Below are 18,032 nucleotides of genomic sequence, written 5' to 3' on the forward strand. Positions count from 1 at the left end.
GTCTCTAGTTCACTTGAGTGCTGCCTGCCTGAAATACTCAACTCCTGACTTAGCTTACGATGGGGTCTACGTCTGTGTAGCACCCACCCCTCAGGATGCTGACCTGTTCACCTGCCTCCTCCCACTTCGGAGGCAGCCACCCCTCAAAGGTGATCTCCTCACACGGAGCCCTCCGGTTGAACCAGAACCCCACCATCAGCAGGGCCTTAGCTCAGATAGGCCCGGGTCTCTCTTTCCCTGACACCCCAAGGCCACCCCTAGCCTAGGAAAGTGTGTGTGTGTGTGGAGGGGGGCGACTGGGAGATCTTCAGGTACAAAGAACGCCAGAAAAGCCAGAAACAGGCGGGTGGGGGGGTTGGGTGGGGGGGGTGTCGTGTCCCCCCCCCAAGGAGGATCGTTATCAAGTTTGAACAGATTTGAGCGAGTTTTCCATCAACCCCATGTCTTCTCTTGCACTTGCCTTTACAGAAACAATATTGCTCTCTTTGTCTTAGCCCCAGACTCCCTGGTTCCCCTTCAGTCTCCTCCGAAAGGTAAGACAATTTAATAAAATACATCAGAGCAAAGTAATGCAAAAGCATGCCAATAGATGCGAGATGCCTGGGTTTCCCTGGGCTTTCCGCCTCCAGTTTTATCCCTGTTGAGTATCCTCAGGAACTACTAGATTAGTGGTGCGTCTGGGGCAAGGACTCCCAGGTCAAGTCGCGCCGCCTCATCCCCAGGTCTCTCGGCTGCAAACCAGGCGACTGCTGGGCAAAGGGGTGGACGCACCGCGTAATTATTCTCCACCCACTCCCAACTCCCGCCCCAAACCAAGCCAGCCGTCCGCACTCCCGCAGCAAAGCCCGGGTACTTGGGAGGAAGTGGAAGCCAGGACTTGGAGAGCTAGAGGAACGGTCTGGCGCTTTGCCTCAGTTTCCTAAAAGAGGAAAAGAGGGGAGGGATTCCTCCTTTGAAGTCAGGCAGAAGGGCAGAGTCCGAAAGAGCCTCATCCCTCATCTTGGGTGCTTTGAGAAAGGAGGGAAACTCTCCCGAGGTGTCCAGAACCGACGCGGGACTCGGGGCGCGGGGCGGGGACTCCATCTCGCGCGCGACGCGGCTCTAGTCTCTGGCCCTGCTAGTGGCCGTCGGGGTGGGGGCGGGAGGGTGGAAGGCGGCGGATTAATCCCTTAATTACGCGGTGATCCGCGTGGCACCTGCTTTCTGCCCGCCCAGCTCCCTGGGGACCCGGGCACTGGCGGGTGGAGAGAGAAGGACGAGGGAAGGAGGAGGGCACGCGGAGGCACGCGCGGTACCCAGGCGCGCCGGCAGGAGAGCGGCACCGTGGCTGGGACAGCGCGCAGAGGCTGTAGAGGGGCTTACGGCTCCCGGCCCGCGGGTCTCAGACCCAGGGGCTGGGCTCCGAGGCCCCAGCCCCGGTCTCAGTCGGGTCGCGCCATGCTGCGCTACCTGCTTAAAACGCTGCTGCAGATGAACTTGTTCGCGGACTCCTTGGGCGGGGACATATCGAACTCCAGCGACCTGCTCTTCGGCTTCAACTCCTCGCTGGCGACGCTCAACCAAAGCCAGCTGACCCCCGGCGATCCTTATCTCAACGGTGAGACCCTGCCCCACGGGGACTTCGGATCCAGGGATGGGGTAAGGTGGGAGGGCGGCATGGACGCGGAGTCCAAAGCGCTCCTGCCCCAAGGTCCGGGACCGAGCGATGCCCTCCCGCGCCTCCCAGCGCCTCCCGGGTGGTGGGGGCCAATGGATAGTTTGGGGCTTAAAGCACTTGAGTGGGGATATCGGCGGGAGGTCGAGGGCTTGGGAAAAGTTGGCAGCTGAGTCCACCACTCCTCTCCTCCCCAACCGATGCCCACGGCCACCCCAGGTGAGAAGAACCGGAGTAAGAGAGGCCGGGACCCACAGCACGGAGGGTAGAGGAGGGGGCGCGGTCGCTGGAGGGCCTGGGCCAAGCCGGGCCACTCGGTGACCCACCCAGGTAACAGGTTTCCCTTCGGGACCCAAAGTTTTCCAAGAACTCACTTAGGACGAGGGTGATGACGCCAAAATGTTAAATGTGTTTGCTACAGAAGAAGGCAGAGGCGGCGACCATTTCAGGGAAACTTAGAAGTTTGCCCCTCAGAGGTAGAACTCACCGCCGGCCCACCCCGGCAGAGCTGCGGCGGGCGGGCAGCGCTGGCGGGGAGGTCATTACCGCTAATTACGGTGATTAATAAATGACTGAGACAGCGCGCTTTCCCCTAGCGCTGCAGGGAGGCGGCGAGAGTAGATCTGCCGGAGCCTGGGGAGAGGGCCAAATGCGCCCCCTGCCGGCCGCATCGGGAACTCCCGCATCCCTGAACGACTTTGCTGTTGATCCCCCTCTGGGCACAGCCTTCATCCCTCCGCCTCTACCCGCTCGAATCTACCAGCACCGTGCTGGGGACTCCAAGGTGGCAAGGAAGGAGACCCAGGCAATGGATGTGTGTTTGCGAGTGGGGTAATCCAGGTGCTGGGGGAGGAGCGCCAGAGCCCCATTAGCATGGCCATTAGCTATTCATTAGCTGCTGTCGAAGCATCTCCTGAGACCGGGAATGACAGGGAAGAAATTCCAGGGAAAGGACGCCTGCAGCTGTGTCTACAGGAATTAGGGGGAAAGAGCCGATGAGAAGGGTGTGGTTTGTATGGAGGGAGCAAGGAGGAAGAAGATGGGGAATGAGATGGGATTCTCCAACCTCCTGACCCTCTTAGATTCCCAGGAGGTTAAGCACAGAGCCCTTCTCACGGACCCCCAGACGCGCCTCTGCTCCCCCAGCGCTCTTACAGTGTTTTCACCACACATGGTCTCATTCAAACTCGAAAATTTAAGGAGGTGCGTTGATGGTCACATTTTGTGACTGAGAAAACAAACTCAGAGCGGATGAATAGTATCCCAATGGTCACGAAAGCAACGTAAAGCTTGGCAATAACAAACCAACTTCCATTACACCCAAAGGCCATGTGAAGAGGGGGAAAGGGAATTTTGGGGCCTGGAAGAATCTGATTCAGGTAGAGACTGTAGAGGTCAAGATAAGGTAAGGTGGGCCAGGGAGGAAGAGCCCATAACTAATGGTAGACTAGCCATATTCATGGAGTCTTCTTCCAAGTGCTTTACATACACTCTGGTCTTGTGACAACCCTATCACTACTGCCACATTACAGGTAAAGAAACTTCGACCCAGACAAGTTCAATAATTTGCCCTAGTTCTGACAGCTAGGAAGTGTCAGCGTCTGAGATTCCAGCCCCGGTCGGTTCCACGACACCCCTTGAGCTCTTAACCACTCCAGGGTCGCTCACGTGGGGTCTGGTCTGTCTAAACGGGGACTGGAATGGGATGGAGGAGAAGAAACGAGTGAGAAGCAGAGATTTCCATCTGAAAGGGAGGAAATCGAGAAAAATTCCTTCCTTCCCTAAGTGGGAGGGAGACCGATCTTCTTGTCCCTAACCAGTTAGATACCGTCTCCCCAGGATAGCAGCAGCACGGGGAAGCCCATGCAGCTTTGTCTCCACTGGAACTTCTTAAGAGCCGGGGCTGAGAAAGGAAACCCAATCCCGTACAGAGGCTGGAAGCAAGAGGTCCCCGCGGATTTTGGAACTGGGGGTGGGGTGGGGCGTTGGGGGAGGGGGCGGGGGCGGGGGAGGGGAGGCAGAGAACAGAAGCACGGGGCTGTCCCTGATTATTTAAGGACACCAGGTTACGCGAGGCGGCAGCGACGCCTACTGGCCGCCATAGGTTACAAATCCACTTTTGACGAATCTGGGGGTGGGCGTCTGAGCTCATACCAGCTCGAGGATCCTGGATCCCAAACTGCAGAGGAAGAAGCGAGCAGAAGTCTGTAGGCCAAGGGAGGGGCAGGAGCAGACATACAGATGAACGGATCTGAGTGACCAAGGAAAGTAGAGGAATTCCTCTCTCAATGATTCTTAGCCTTTCTTAACTATATCAACCTGTAGCATAATCTGTTGAAAACTATGCCCTCTTAGAAAAGGAGCGTTACTCACTATTCCACCATCATTTGCGTTCAATTCCTGTGACTTCACAGGACCCAGAAACGTGGGCACTGTGCCCATTCACGGGCTCCAGGATAAGGAGTCCCAGCCCTCAGCCCATCATTCACTTCTTCCCTTTCCTAAGGGGGGCCCCAGGCTGGGCCACAGTCTCCATATCGCTGGTGCGGGACCGCGCGGAGGCGAAGAACAAATTGTCGGCGCTGGTGCACCAATTATGGTTGTTCACAGGTCTGTGAACCAGCGCGGGAGGGGGACTGAAAACCAGTCGGCTAGAGGCGCGGTCTACTTGCCAAGCCGTGGCCCAGTCACTCTGCACTTCAACTTGGCAGGAGAGGAGGCTGGCGTCGTTAGCCGGCCTAGGAAGCCGGCCTAGGAGCAGGGATCCAGATTCCTCTACTGATCTGCCTGTACGCAGGCATCTCCTTTCCAGCCTAAGAACGTGCGGGGCACCTGTCCCGAAGGAGATACTCGACCCTACACACAGAGAGGGTGGGCAGGCGGGGATCTTTCTTCTCTCTGGAGATTCGATCTTTCTCCCGGTTTCCGGGTCTGAATGCTCTGCGCCCCCCACCCCCCTCAGGGTCAAAGGTCGGGCCGGAGGACGCGATGCCGCGCATCGTGGAGCAGCCGCCAGATCTGCTGGTCTCCCGAGGCGAGCCGGCCACGCTGCCCTGCCGCGCGGAGGGCCGGCCGCGGCCCAACATCGAGTGGTACAAGAATGGGGCGCGCGTGGCCACCGCGCGCGAGGACCCGCGCGCACACCGCCTGCTTCTGCCCAGCGGCGCCCTCTTCTTCCCGCGCATCGTGCACGGGCGCCGCGCGCGGCCGGACGAGGGTGTCTACACTTGCGTGGCGCGCAACTACCTGGGAGCGGCGGCTAGTAGAAACGCCTCTCTAGAAGTGGCAGGTAGGAGTCCCCTGGTTGCTTCCAGAGCCTCGGGAAGGAGGGAGGGCACCGGGTAATCCCATCCAGAGCCAGGCCCCATCTCAACCCATTCAGCAGCTTCCCTTTGGGACTAAGACCTTTGGTCTCTAAAGCCCTCGCTTTGGCCGGAGGAGGAAGTGGGCCTGGTGTTGTCGCAACCCGGGAAGAGTTCCGGTCTGCGGTCTGCGGTGATCCCCCTCTCCCCAAAACACTTTCCTGTGTCCTCACCCAGTTATGTCACCCCACACCCTATTTATTCCCCTGGTCATTCATTCTCTCTCTCTCTCGCTCTCTCTCTCTCTCGCTCTCCCTCTCTCCAGTCCTCCGCGATGATTTCCGGCAGTCTCCTGGGAACGTGGTGGCGGCCGTGGGGGAGCCCGCGGTAATGGAATGCGTGCCCCCCCGCGGCCACCCAGAGCCTTCCGTGTCCTGGAAGAAGGACGGTGCTAGACTCAAGGAGGAGGAGGGAAGGATCACGGTGAGGGGCGGGGCCAAGGCTGGGGATCCGACGACTGGGAGCCAGGGTCGGGGCCAGGGACATCCTCAGGGGCGAAGCCCTAGGCTAGAGGTCTGAGACCTGTGTCAGAGGAGGAAGGCCTGAATCTAAAGGTCTTGGAGGGGCGGGGGGAAAAGTCCTGGAGGCGATAAGACAAGAGATTTGAAATTGGGGCATTAGCTGACCAGAGGCTGAGAGTCAGCTACTGAGTGGGGGATAAGTCAGCAGAGGTAGGACGGAATCAGTGTAAGAAGGTGGGGAGTATGATGCCCCAGGGACTGGTGGGAGGTGGTCTGGGCTGTGGGAGAAATGATACACCTGAGCCCCACCTTGCGCAAATCACTCAAGGATTCCTTATCTGATAAGTGGGTCAAATTCACTGGTCTTCTTCATTGGCTTGCTGTGAGGATCAGATAAACAAATATGCTTTGATGGCTATAAAGGATCAAAGTTTCCATTATTACTCTGCAGCTCCGTGGAGGGAAGCTGATGATGTCACATACGCTCAAGAGTGATGCAGGGATGTATGTGTGCGTGGCCTCCAACATGGCAGGAGAACGGGAGAGTGGGGCAGCCAAACTTGTGGTCCTGGGTAGGCACGTGGGGTTTTGGAGTTACGGGAGTGTGTAGCCTGGGGAGTGAGTAACTGAGCAGACCCCCTGACTATTCACTCACTCCCTCTGCACAGAGCGTCCCTCATTCCTGCGGAGACCAGTGAATCAGGTGGTCCTGGCTGATGCCCCCGTGGACTTCCCATGTGAGGTGCAGGGGGATCCCCCGCCTCGTCTACGCTGGCGCAAGGAGGATGGGGAACTGCCCACAGGCAGGTGAGAAGCCCCCTCCTACTGCCTGTAAGGAGACCCAATCAGCTCAAGAACATACCCAGCCCTAGAAAACTGGGGTGGGGGTGGGGGAAGGAAGGCAGATGCCTCTCACTTGATGGCACAGAGAAGTCTGTCCCCCAGAGCCTGTGGCCCCTGCGCTACCCAGTCCCCACGTCCGTTCATGGGTCCATGGGTACCAGCTTCTGTCCCTGTTGAGGTCTACCTTGTCCTTATGTACCCTGATCCTGGTGTGTGTCCTGGGTGGGTGAGAAAGGGTCTGTAGCTGTGGCCAATCCAGCCTTGGGGTGGGGGGGTGGAGCAGGTATGAGATCCGGAGCGACCACAGCCTTTGGATCGGGCGTGTGAGCGCTGAAGATGAGGGGACTTACACCTGTGTGGCGGAGAACAGCGTGGGCCGCGCCGAAGCCTCCGGCTCCCTCAGTGTTCACGGTGAGGGCCCCACCTGGGACTGCCTGCAGCAGGGATGAGACGAGGGAAGATGGATGATGGGTGGAGGTGGAGAATGAGGAGAAAGGACAGAGCAGGAGTTATGAGTGCGTCCCCTGAGACTTCTGGAAGGGGAGGAAGGATGGGAAAGCTAAGCAGGCTTGAGCAGGAGATGGACATCTGCTCCTGCTTAAGCCAAGCTCAGGCTTCTCTCTCCTGTTCCCTCTGTCTCCCTTCTTAGTACCCCTGACTCCCTGTTCCTTTATCTCCCCTCCCCTTCCCAGTCCCACCCCAGCTGGTGACCCAGCCCCAGGACCAGATGGCGGCTCCTGGAGAGAGCATAGCTTTCCAGTGTGAGACCAAAGGAAACCCCCCGCCTGCCATCTTCTGGCAAAAGGAGGGAAGTCAAGTAGGTGGCCAGCTCCACAGGCCTTCCCACCAGCTTCTCCTCTGGGTCTCAGCCTTCCTCCTTCTACATTCTGCAAACTTCTCTCTGGGGTTCTGTCTTACCTTTCCTTCCAGAAACCCGTGCAAGTTATTTGGGAGGATTAAATAAGATAATGAATGTAAAAGGCCTGGAACATATGATAATATGTTTTGGAGGTAGGGAACAGTCCTGTATGGTAATTCCTTGGAGAATCTTTCTGTTTTGGGCAAGGCTGTCCTGAGGATGTAGCAGATCCAATTAGATCCTTCCTCCTCCCCACGCCTGGGGCCTGGGCTTTAACATTCTGCTCTGGAAAGCGAGTACTGTACCAAAGCTGCTCAGGGTAGAACATTACACGCTTTTCTAATTACAAAGGACTTCCACCAGGGGGAGCTCACAGACACCCCTCAACCTTAGCAAACAAATCTCAGCATATAGAATTGGAATGAACATTAGTTAATGTTACAACACAAGTAACTCGCTCCAAGGGAAGGATGGGAATTTTGCCACTGGGAAACAGGGTCAGTATAATAAAATAAGTCTCATTAACCCCATCCCACTGGGAAACCGGGCCACCCACTACCTCGTTGCAAATCCACAGCCACAATTTTCCAACATCTTCTCTAGCATTGGGGACTGCTGCATTTTAATTAGATTCTTAAGTGAATAAAAACGCTGATGGCAGTAGAGGGTGGGAATAAGTATCAGTCAGGGGCTCAGCATGGTGCCATTAAAACCTGCTTCCCTACCTTCTGTGCATCTAAGGTACAATGTTAAAGCCAGAAAGAAGGGGAAAGTACTTAACGTTTATCATCCAATGTACTCAAAGAGTTTCAGGTAATCACTTGATTTAGTCCTCATAACTATCCTCTAAGAGTCAAATTTGGGGAAATTGGGGCTCAGGAAGGTTAAATAGCTTGCTCAGTTTCCTGACTGGTAGAGCTGGGACGGGCAACCCCAAAATCATCTAGTAAAACTCCCTTATTCTTGTGAATAGGGTTAACTAGTTTGCCTAAGGTCACAAAACTGGTTTGGGACAGAGTATGAACTAGAACCTTAGGACTTCTCTGGATTCTGGGGTTGGTGAGAATGGGGAGCTCTCCCTGCCAGCTGCCACGTGGCTTGGTTGCTTGCTCTGTCCCCAGGCCCTGCTATTCCCCAGTCAGTCACTTCAGCCCACGGGGCGCTTCTCAGTCTCTCCCAGAGGCCAGCTCAGCATCACTGAAGTGCAGAGCGGGGATGCTGGCTACTACGTGTGCCAGGCTGTCAGTGTGGCCGGCAGCATCCTGGCCAAGGCTCTGTTGGAGGTGAAAGGAGGTACGTGCCCATGGAGACAGGGCTGGACTCGTGGCCTGGAAGGAAATCATGGCTTAAAGAGATCTGTTTTTCTTGGATTCTATGTAATATGTCTGCAAGGGGAGAGGCATGTTCCTGAGACATGTCCTTGAAGTTTGGAAATCAGGTACAGAAGCCACTAATAGATGGCTGATCCCACACAGAGACAACAGGTGGTTATGGAAGCCCCCTGCAATATCCAGGGGAGGGGAAGTGAAGGAGCAGAGATGAGGACAAGGGGCTGGTTACCTGAACCCAGGACCCTCGCCTGAGGTTCCCAAGTTCTTCCTCTCTCAGCCTCCCTGGACGGGCTGCCTCCCATCATCCTCCAGGGACCAGCCAATCAGACGCTGGCACTTGGGTCCTCTGTGTGGCTGCCATGCAGAGTGACTGGGAACCCTCAGCCTAGCGTCCAGTGGAAGAAGGATGGGCAGTGGCTGCCAGGGGATGACGTCCAACTCAACCTAATGGCCAACGGTACCCTGCACATCGCCAGTGTGCAGGTGAGTCTCACTCCTGGGGCCCAAGTACCTGAGAATGGCCACGTGGTCCACATGCTCAACTCCAGTACCTGCTGCAACTTGAACTCCACCTCTTCCCCTCTGCTCTCAGGCCACCTAGAGTGGACAACATCCTCCCCATCCTTCTGTACACCCACCTCCACTCCTTCGCCCTACCTTGCTCCACTCCCAGTTTGCCCATCCTCCGCCCTCTCCCGCAGGAGATGCACATGGGATTCTACAGCTGTGTGGCCAAGAGTTCCACAGGGGAGGCCACCTGGAGTGGCTGGCTTAGGAGGCGGGGTGAGTTTTCCCTTTGTTCCCTTGTTTTGCCAGCACCCTTCTCCAAACCTGCTTCAAAGGTGGCCAGTACCACCCCAAACCCCAGGACTGATTTTATCTTCCAAATGCCATGGCCATGGTGGTGGGGAGAAGGAGGACAGTAGTGGTGCCCTTGGGAGGCACATGTGAGCAGGGGTTAGTTCACTATGTCCCCCCTCCACCATCACCACTGTCACAGCGCCACAGCTCCTCTGGGAAGGAGGAAGGTTATGCTGGGGCCATCTTTTCCCCATTCTTCTACTCAAAGATCATCTCCTCACTGCAGAAGATTGGGGAGTATCACCAGACCCCCCTACAGAACCCAGTACCCCTCCGGGGCCTCCCTCGCAACCAGTGGTCACTGACATTACCAAGAACAGCATTACCCTGACCTGGAAGCCTAACCCACAAGCTGGGGCCACAGTCACCTCTTATGTGATAGAGGCCTTCAGGTAAGGAGAAGGTTTTGAATGCAAACATGGAAAGTTACAAGGAGGGGCCCCTGTGTCCTTAAAGGCTTTGCTGTTGTGGTGAGAGGTTTGCCAGGATGAGGAGGTAGTAGGGGGTGACAGAAAATGGATGAGATGAAATAGACAGGTTGGGCTCGGACAGCTCTGTCACCTCATTCTTGTAGCCAAGCCTCTGGCAACATGTGGCAGACGGTGGCAGATGGCGTGCAGCTGGAGACACACACCGTCAGCGGTCTGCAGCCCAATACCATCTACCTGTTCCTGGTGCGAGCCGTGGGAACCTGGGGCCTCAGTGAGCCCAGCCCCGTCTCCAAGCCCGTCCGCACCCAGGGTGAGTAAGGTCAGGGTCTCCGGGTCACAGGTATAACGTGAAACATGGCAGAGCACCCCCTCCCCGCAAACCATGGCACCTACCTGGTTCCAGGTCTGTCCTGGTGGCCCGGCCTGGAATAGGAGGTCATGCTTCCCTTTCACTGAGGGAACGAGAGAAGAGGAGAGAGGGAAAGAGAGGAAGATGATTCAGGCATCTTGGTAACTCCTCACTTCTGAGCCTTTACCCACAGATAACGCAGATTATAAGGAGTGGAAGGAAACTTGGAGGGTCATCTTCATGTGAGAGATGAGGAACAGGGCCTTTAAAGGGCACATATGTAGTCACGCAGAAAGAATACTCATGTTAGCTGGACACCCTGGCCCACCTCTGGAAGGTCTTCCCCTGACCAGCCTGTTCCTGACCCTGGGATGTGCTCCGAAGTACTAAGTAGTGGTCTGTGGGGCAGGGCAGAGGTGGAACATACGCACACTCTCAGTCCTGACCCCCTGTCCTGGTGGCCCCTGCTGAGTGGGCTCTTTGGTCTGTAGACAGCGACCCATCCAGGCCAGTGGAGGAGGACCCGTGGAGGGGCCAGCGGGGACTGGCTGAAGTGGCTGTGCATCTGCAGGAGCCCATAGTGCTTGGGCCCCGGACCCTGCAGGTGTCCTGGACTGTGAGTGTGGCCTAGGGACGAGGTTAAGGGCGGAGGTGATGATGGGGCACAAAGGGGCCTCCAAGCTTGGGTGTGGGAGGGTGCGAGGTGAGCGGCTGGGGAAGATGGGTGAGTGGAGGAGGGCGGGGGCTGGAGGGCTTGTGTAGTTCCAGCTCTCCCCCTGGCGTGCTTCGTCCTGCCTCCCACAGGTAGATGGCCCAGTCCAGCTGGTACAAGCTTTCCGGGTGTCTTGGAGGGTAGCAGGTCCTGATGGGGGAAGCTGGTCAGTGCTGGACCTACAGTCCCCAAGCCAGCAAAGTACTGTGCTAAGAGGACTCCCCCCAGGGACTCAAATTCAGATCAAGGTGCAAGCTCAAGGCCAGGAGGGGCTGGGGGCTGAAAGCCCCTTGGTGACCAGGAGCATTCCTGAGGAGGGTAAGGGGGTGGGGCCCAGAGCTGATGGGTGGACAAGAGGGAAGGAGTGGGGGAGGATGAAGGTTTGCCTGCGGGGAGCCGGCGGGAAGGAGGGATGCATCTTGCTTCCCTAAGATGTTAGAACTGGGAGGATGAGGAAGGGCGGGGCACGAGGGGCAGCTTGCAATGACTGTCTGTGTCCTTCTCACCATGCTCCACCCTGGCCCAGCCCCCAGTGGTCCCCCCCAGGGAGTGGCAGTGGCCTTGGGGGGTGAAGGCAACAGCAGTATCACTGTGTCTTGGGAACCTCCGCTCCCCTCCCAGCAAAATGGGGTCATCAAGGAATACCAGGTGCAGGGGTTGAGAAGGTGGGCGGGCTGGGGAGTGGAGGGAGATGGAGGCTCCAGGGGTTAGGATCAGGGAGGAGGGAACCTAGGACTGGCTTTGGGCCTGGAGACGAGGCTGGGGTTAGGATTAGGGAGGAGGGAACCTAGGACTGGCTTTGGGCCTGGAGACGAGGCTGGGGTTAGGATTAGGGAGGAGGGAACCTAGGACTGGCTTTGGGCCTGGAGACGAGGCTGGGGGAAGAGGAGAGAGGTTTCAGAGTGCCCTCTCTGAGTTGAATTACGCCCGGCTAAGCCCCTTCTACCATTCAGAGCTTCAAGTTTCCCCGTGAGGCCAGAAGCCACTTCTGAATCTCTAAACCCGGGTCTCGGCCTCCCCAGATCTGGTGCCTGGGCAATGAGAGCCGCTTCCACCTCAACCGGTCCGCGGCAGGCTGGGCGCGCTCGGCGGTGCTCCGGGGACTGCTGCCCGGTCTCCTCTACCGGACCCAGGTGGCGGCGGCCACCAGCGCGGGCGTGGGCGTGGCCAGTGCCCCGGTGTCGGTGCAGCTGCGTGAGTCCGGAGGGGGTGGGAGGGCGGGGCTGGGAGTTAAGGGGGGCCCTGGGGTAGCGGTGCCTCTACTCCCCTCACCTCTCTGACCCCCACAGCGTCTCCGCCGGAACTGGAGCCTGGGCTCGAGGCGGGGCCGGGGCTGGCGGAGCGGCTGGCGAGGGTGCTGCGGGAGCCCGCCTTCCTCGCGGGCAGCGGCGCCGCGTGCGGGGCGCTGCTCCTCGGGCTCTGCGCCGCCCTCTACCGGCGCCAGAGGCAGCGCAAGGAGCTCAGTCACTACATGGGTGAGAGCCCGGCCCGGGGGCAGCGCGGGCGGGAGTCACAACGGCGCCGCGGGGATGGAAAGGAGGGCCTTGGAGTGGGCGGAGCCTGGAGATCCCGCCCCCCCAGGGAGGGAGGCGGGGAGCATGGAAAGAGAGGAGGAGGGGCTCAACAGCTTCCGGAGCGGCATCGGGCGAGGGGTCGCACGGGAACTCAGCCACTTGGACAGGGGCCGGGTGCCCAAGGTGGAAGCGGGAGCTGTCGGGACCTGGGCTGGGGGGGTTAGTGGGGGACGGGGAAGGTCGGGGCCCAGAGGGGGCGGGGCGGGACCTGAGTTTGCTGAGAGGAGTGAGATTTGTCCTTAAAATGCCTCGGGAAGGAGCAGGCTTTGCGGTCAGCCTCAGTAGAGAAGGGGCAAGTCTGGGGGGCGGGGGGCGGAAACTCATTTCCTGGGGGTCGGGGGCTGGCAGAGGGAGTGTGGCCAGGATCCCAGGCGATAAATTGTCAGGCGGGGTCTGGATGGAAAGGGGGGACCCGCTGAAAGGAGGAGACTTGAGTTCTGCTTCTCCCTGGGAAGGGGCGTGTCCGGAGAGATGTGAGGTCTCTTAGTTCAGAGGTTCTCAATCTTCGCTACACGCAGGAATCACTTGGGGAGCTTTAGAAAAATACTGATGCCTGAGTCGCATCCCTAGGAATTCCGATGAAATTGGTCCAGGGTACAACCCGAGTGGTGGAATTAGGACCAGGCCCAAGGAGTGGACCAGGATATGGATATTTCTGACTTTTCTCCCCATTTCCCCTCTTCTTTCTCCCACGGGTTCCTTTTCGGAAGCCTCCTTTGCTTACACACCTGCAGGTAAGACATCTCTGCCCCTGGGGTTGGGGTGGGCGGGGTTCGCACCCCAGGTAGCCGCGCTTCTCACAGTCTCCCCCTCGTCTTCCCCAGTGTCCTTCCCACACTCAGAGGGCCTGTCGGCAGCCAGTTCCAGGTAATTCTCTTAGCTCATCTCCCGAAGATGAGACCACTCTCTTCGTCCCAGGCCCAGCTGCCTCCCCGTGCTGACCTCCGCCCTCCTCTCACCGCCATACTCACCGTTACCGTCCTCCAGCTCCCATTACCCCTGCCTCCCTTACTTCGCTGGCCTCTTCAGGCTCTCTGTCCCCAGCGTTCACCTGCTGTCCCTCAGGCCACCAATGGGCCTTGGCCCTGCTCCTTACCCGTGGCTGGCAGACTCGTGGCCGCACTCATCTCGCAGCCCCTCGGCCCAGGAACCCAGGGGAAGCTGCTGCCCCAGCAATCCTGACCCAGACGACAGATATTACAATGGTGAGGAGTTCTGCTTCCCTCAGGGGTACACCAGGAGGCCCTGCACCCTCTCTCCTCCCGACCGGCTGGGGCAAACTGAAGGGGGCCAAGGGGTCCCAGTCTTGCTGAGGCTGCGTGGTCCTTGGGAAGCTGTGAGTTGGGGGAGCCTCTCTCATGCCTCACCTTTACCCCGGATTGGGATAGGGGAAGAAGTGGGATCCCCTTGTGCCCTCCATTCTCCTGTTGTCCTCTATTTTTCTGTCTCTGCCCCGTCTCCTCCCCGGGCCACCCTCTTTCTCCCCCCTCAGAAGCAGGGATCTCCCTTTACCTGGCTCAGACGGCCCGGGGAGCTGCCGCCTCTGCTGAGGGTCCCGTCTACAGCACCATTGACCTGGCCGGCGAGGAGCTGCAGACCTTCCCCGGGGGGTTCCCTCCACACCCCTCAGGGGAGCCAGGAGACTGGAGCCAGTATGCTCCTCCAGAATGGAGCCAGGGGGACAGTGGTAGGACTCCAGTTCCCAACACCCCCATTTTAGCCCTGAGCAGCATCTTCCCCAAAGAGTGTCCTCCACCCCCCCTTCTGGGACCTAGCCCAGCACTCCCTTCTGACGTGTCTCACCTCTGCCTCCTTCCTGCCTGTATCTTGCTGCGGCCCCACCCTGCTCTCCTCAGGAGCCAGGGGAGGCAAAGTAAAGCTCCTGGGAAAACCTGTACAGATGCCCTCTCTCAACTGGCCAGAAGCGCTGCCACCCCCGCCCCCTTCCTGTGAACTGAGCTGCCTAGAGGGGCCTGAGGAGGAGCTGGAGGGCGGGTAAGGAGGCGCCTTGCCTGCAGATGCCCTGTACACATGGGACCAGCCCAGGGCCTCCTGTCGGCGGAGGGCAAAGATGCTGGGAGAAGAAGGGAAGGGGGCAGCGGAACGCCAAAGGGAGGGTATGAAGCTACTCAGTCACCCCGCCCTCCTGCCTCTTTGCCCCCAGCTCAGAGCCGGAAGAGTGGGGCCCACCAGGGCCCGAGAGGAGCCACGTGGCAGAGCCCAGCACCAGCGGGGGGTGCTTGGTCCCTCCGTCCCGAGGGGAAACCCCCTCTCCCACACCTTCCTATGGACAGCAGTCCACAGCCACTCTTACCCCCTCACCTCCTGACCCTCCCCAGCCCCCCACTGACATTCCCCATCTCCACCAGACGCCCAGGTAGGGAGGTGTATAGTACCTTGCATGTTACAGGCCCTCCGTACATATCTATTCAGTGGGTGAATGGGTGGATGACCAGACGGATGGATGAATCTGGGCCCCAGAGGTCTCATGGCTGTATCAGGGTGGAAGTGTGATCTGGGGAGAAATGTGGAGGCTGGCAAGGTCTCTCACTCCCGACAGTCATTGGAGGGACTCTGCAAGCTTCCTGGGGCATTTCAAAGTTGGCTTTCCTCGTATTCCACCAGCATGGGAGCCTTGTGGAGGACGCGCTGTGTCTTATTCATCTGAGTGTTAGGTTGATTGTTTAGCACGGTGCCTGGCACACAGTAGGCACTTAGTGTCTGTTGAGCGAACAAATGAAGCCTCATGTCATTGCAGGAGGGCGCCCCTTGGGCCAAGTTCCCCTCTCAGTGTATCCCAGCCCACGCTGAGTAGCCACGAAGGGAGGCCTGCTGGCCTGGGTGCTGACCCCACGGCCCTGCATCACAGCCCCAGCCCTGCCGCTAGTACAGCCAGCAGTGCCCCAGGTGAGTCTGTAGACCCCTCAACTAGCCTCCACCTCCCCATCCCCCAGAAGCTTGTTTCCCCTTCACCCTCAAGCCCCTTTCTTGACCCACTCTCTTACCTGCTCCTCCCCGCATCTCCCGATGCCACAGGGAGAACCCGGCAGGCGCCTGGGGAGATGACTCCTCCGCTTCACGGGCCCCGTGCCCGAATCCGGAAGAAACCCAAGGCTCTTCCCTACCGGCGGGAGCACAGTCCTGGGGGTGAGGGGGCCATGAGCCTGGGAGGTGGTGACAGTAGGGGAAGCAGGCAGATAACCAAGGGTGAGCTCTGCGGGCTGGAGGAGGGAGCGAGTGGACCCAAACCTTGGGCTGTTCGTTCAGCGCCCTCTGACGCCAGGGAGTGGGAGTGGAAGAAAGACCCATATCTGGAGAAGCAGGAGAGTGCTGAAAACAGGTCTCTCCCCAGACTTGCCGCCCCCTCCCTTGCCGCCGCCAGAGGAAGAGGCAAGCTGGGCCTTGGGGCTGAGGGCTGCAGGCAGCATGTCCTCCTTGGAACGGGAGCGGGAGCACAGTGGGGGGAGGAGAGTGGCGCAGGCCGGGCCCCTGGGCGCCTGGCGGGGCCCGCACCTGGATGGTAAGGAGGGCCCCTGCTACACAAGAGGGTGGGCGCTGGGACTGGAGCCTAACAGGTGGTACAGACTGTGCCACTGATGCACTAATTTTCAACCCAGCTCACCCCTGACCTCCAGCTGGGAGGAGGTCAACATTTGATCAACATCAAAGACACTTGTCTCTCTAGCTCTCTTTGGGCAAAATCCCCTGAGGTTCCCAAGCTGTATCCTTTCCCAGGACTGAAGCCCAGAGGAGAAAAGAGTGGGAGCCGGGCGCTCTGTCCCTGCTTTCCCAAGGCCCTCTCTGCGTGGGAGTTCCCCACGGGTTTCTGAGCACGTGTTATGTGAAGGCCATGGGCTGCGCGCTCTGCTTCTCCTCAGCCCCCAGGATGGTCTGCCCTCAACTCTGCTTCCAGAGCTGGGATGGCAGTTAGGGGGGCACGGGGGCAAGCAGCGATGTTCTCCCCCTGCCTGGGCGCAAATGCCCCTCTGTCTCGTGCTGCAGAAGAGGCCTGGCTCCCCTACAGCCGACCAAGCTTCCTGTCCCGGGGCCAGGGCACCAGCACCTGTTCCACAGCCGGCAGCAACTCTTCGAGAGGCTCCGGCAGCTCTCGGGGCTCCCGGGGCCCTGGCCGGAGCCGGAGCCGGAGCCGGAGCTAGAGCCAAAGGCCAGGACAGAAGCGTGGAGAGGTAGGGGCTGGGGATGGCAAAAAATGAGAGTGGAGGGCTAGGGAGTGTGGGCCACGGGATGATTAAAACTAGGAAGGCAGAGAGGTCTTCTGGGGGAAGTGTCAAAAGGAAGGGACCCCGTGAGTAAGGAGGAAGGGAGGACTCCTGGAGTACAGGTGACAAAGGATGAAGACAGATGACGTAACAGAGGGGCCAGGCTCTGTAGGAGAGCTGGATCAGGAGAGAGGCTGACCAGAAATGAGGTGCATCCCTACTGGGTCCTGTTTGTCCCCACCAGCGCCTTGCAAACCAGCCTCTCTCTCTCTCTCTCTCTCTCTCTCTCTAGGAACCAAGATGACCTTTGATGAAATACCAGAAATCCCATGGGGAAGGGCGTGTCCCTGGGCCAGAAGCCTGAGCAAGAGCCCCTCCCCCTGGTGAATGAGGGCTGAGCAGAGAGGAGCAGGGCCGAGTCTCTTCCCTCTCAGCAATGATGCATGGGGCTCCCTGAGAAACTGGCCTAGAAGCCAGGAGCCAGCTCTTCCCTTGCCATCTGGGACCCATTCATAAAAAAGACAATAAAAAGAGTCTGATCAGAGCCCTGGGCCCTGTTTGTCTGGTTTTGTGCAGGATGTGGGGAGGAAGGGGGCTGCGAGCGTGTGTATATCATTTGAGCTTCTTCGGCTGAAAGCACTAGTTGAGGGCAGGGCTAAGAGATGCCACCTGTTTTGCCTCCAGAAGGAGCTGAAGCCACTGTCTTCCCAGTTACACCCAGAAGGACTTTCCAAATAACCAACAGCGAGAATCTTGTCCCGCCTTCTGAGAGCCGAGCCAGGCCCTCCCTTGGTGCCCTCCTCCCCTATCAGGAAATATACCCCTTACAATAACAGTAATTTTTAAAAACTCAAAGAAAGGAGGAGCTGATGGGGGAAATCCCAGCCAAGAAGGAAAAACAGGCTTTTGCAGACAACCAGCCACACCCCCTCACAAAGGGTGTGTGTAGACGGGCACCTCTTAGCCAGATTAGGCCCAGATGTAGCTGGTTAGACTGGCAGAGAATTTCCTTTTAATTGTGGCCACGAACGCCATCGTCCCCATCACTCCCGAACCCACAGCCCACGCCACTCGCTGGGCACTGAGGTCTGCTTCCGTCTCACTTGCCCAGTGACTGCTCCGGGCTCTCAGAGGATGGCCGCTGACCCCCCCCCCCCCCAATCCCAGGCTCTGACCTCTCCTGCCACTTTGACCTAAGTGTGTACAAATCCCTTTTTTCTCATTTGGTCTGGCAAATGAGGTTGGCATGTTTTCAAAAGGAATTTTACCAGGAAGCTAAAAGAAAAATAAAATCCAAAAAAGGAAAAGCAAATAAAGAGGAACGGATGTGTATCCAGAGCACTGACTCCTCATCCTGAGATCACGACCCTGGGCG

General features: G+C 58.4%; 1 protein-coding gene across 7 annotated transcripts; it reads left to right on the plus strand.

Annotated features, from left to right (window-relative positions):
- The first annotated feature begins 1,437 nt into the window (after positions 1 to 1,437).
- Positions 1,438 to 17,187, plus strand: ROBO3 (roundabout guidance receptor 3). 7 transcript variants are annotated; one of them, XM_057552394.1, is made up of 28 exons: positions 1,438 to 1,597; positions 4,617 to 4,943; positions 5,282 to 5,439; positions 5,929 to 6,049; positions 6,146 to 6,284; positions 6,604 to 6,731; positions 7,013 to 7,137; positions 8,301 to 8,472; positions 8,788 to 8,993; positions 9,212 to 9,293; positions 9,598 to 9,763; positions 9,946 to 10,112; positions 10,643 to 10,767; positions 10,956 to 11,181; positions 11,390 to 11,511; positions 11,886 to 12,057; positions 12,153 to 12,338; positions 13,148 to 13,171; positions 13,262 to 13,304; positions 13,503 to 13,642; positions 13,930 to 14,124; positions 14,294 to 14,432; positions 14,602 to 14,814; positions 15,196 to 15,344; positions 15,474 to 15,584; positions 15,790 to 15,957; positions 16,440 to 16,624; positions 16,950 to 17,187. In XM_057552394.1, the coding sequence occupies exons 1-27, from the start codon at positions 1,438 to 1,440 to the stop codon at positions 16,592 to 16,594; spliced, it is 4,119 nt and encodes a 1,372-aa protein (XP_057408377.1). In that variant the 3' UTR covers positions 16,595 to 16,624; positions 16,950 to 17,187. The 7 variants fall into 7 exon arrangements, with proteins under 7 accessions (XP_057408377.1, XP_057408378.1, XP_057408382.1 ...); XM_057552395.1 differs by lacking the exons at positions 1,438 to 1,597; positions 4,617 to 4,943; positions 5,282 to 5,439; ... (12 more) ...; positions 11,886 to 12,057; positions 12,153 to 12,338 and adding an exon at positions 12,451 to 12,560 and having other exon boundaries at positions 13,008 to 13,171; XM_057552396.1 differs by lacking the exons at positions 1,438 to 1,597; positions 4,617 to 4,943; positions 5,282 to 5,439; ... (12 more) ...; positions 11,886 to 12,057; positions 12,153 to 12,338 and adding an exon at positions 12,485 to 12,596.
- Positions 17,188 to 18,032: the final 845 nt, after the last annotated feature.

This window comes from Balaenoptera acutorostrata, chromosome 9 (assembly GCF_949987535.1).
Source record: "Balaenoptera acutorostrata chromosome 9, mBalAcu1.1, whole genome shotgun sequence".
Lineage (NCBI taxonomy): Eukaryota > Metazoa > Chordata > Mammalia > Artiodactyla > Balaenopteridae > Balaenoptera > Balaenoptera acutorostrata.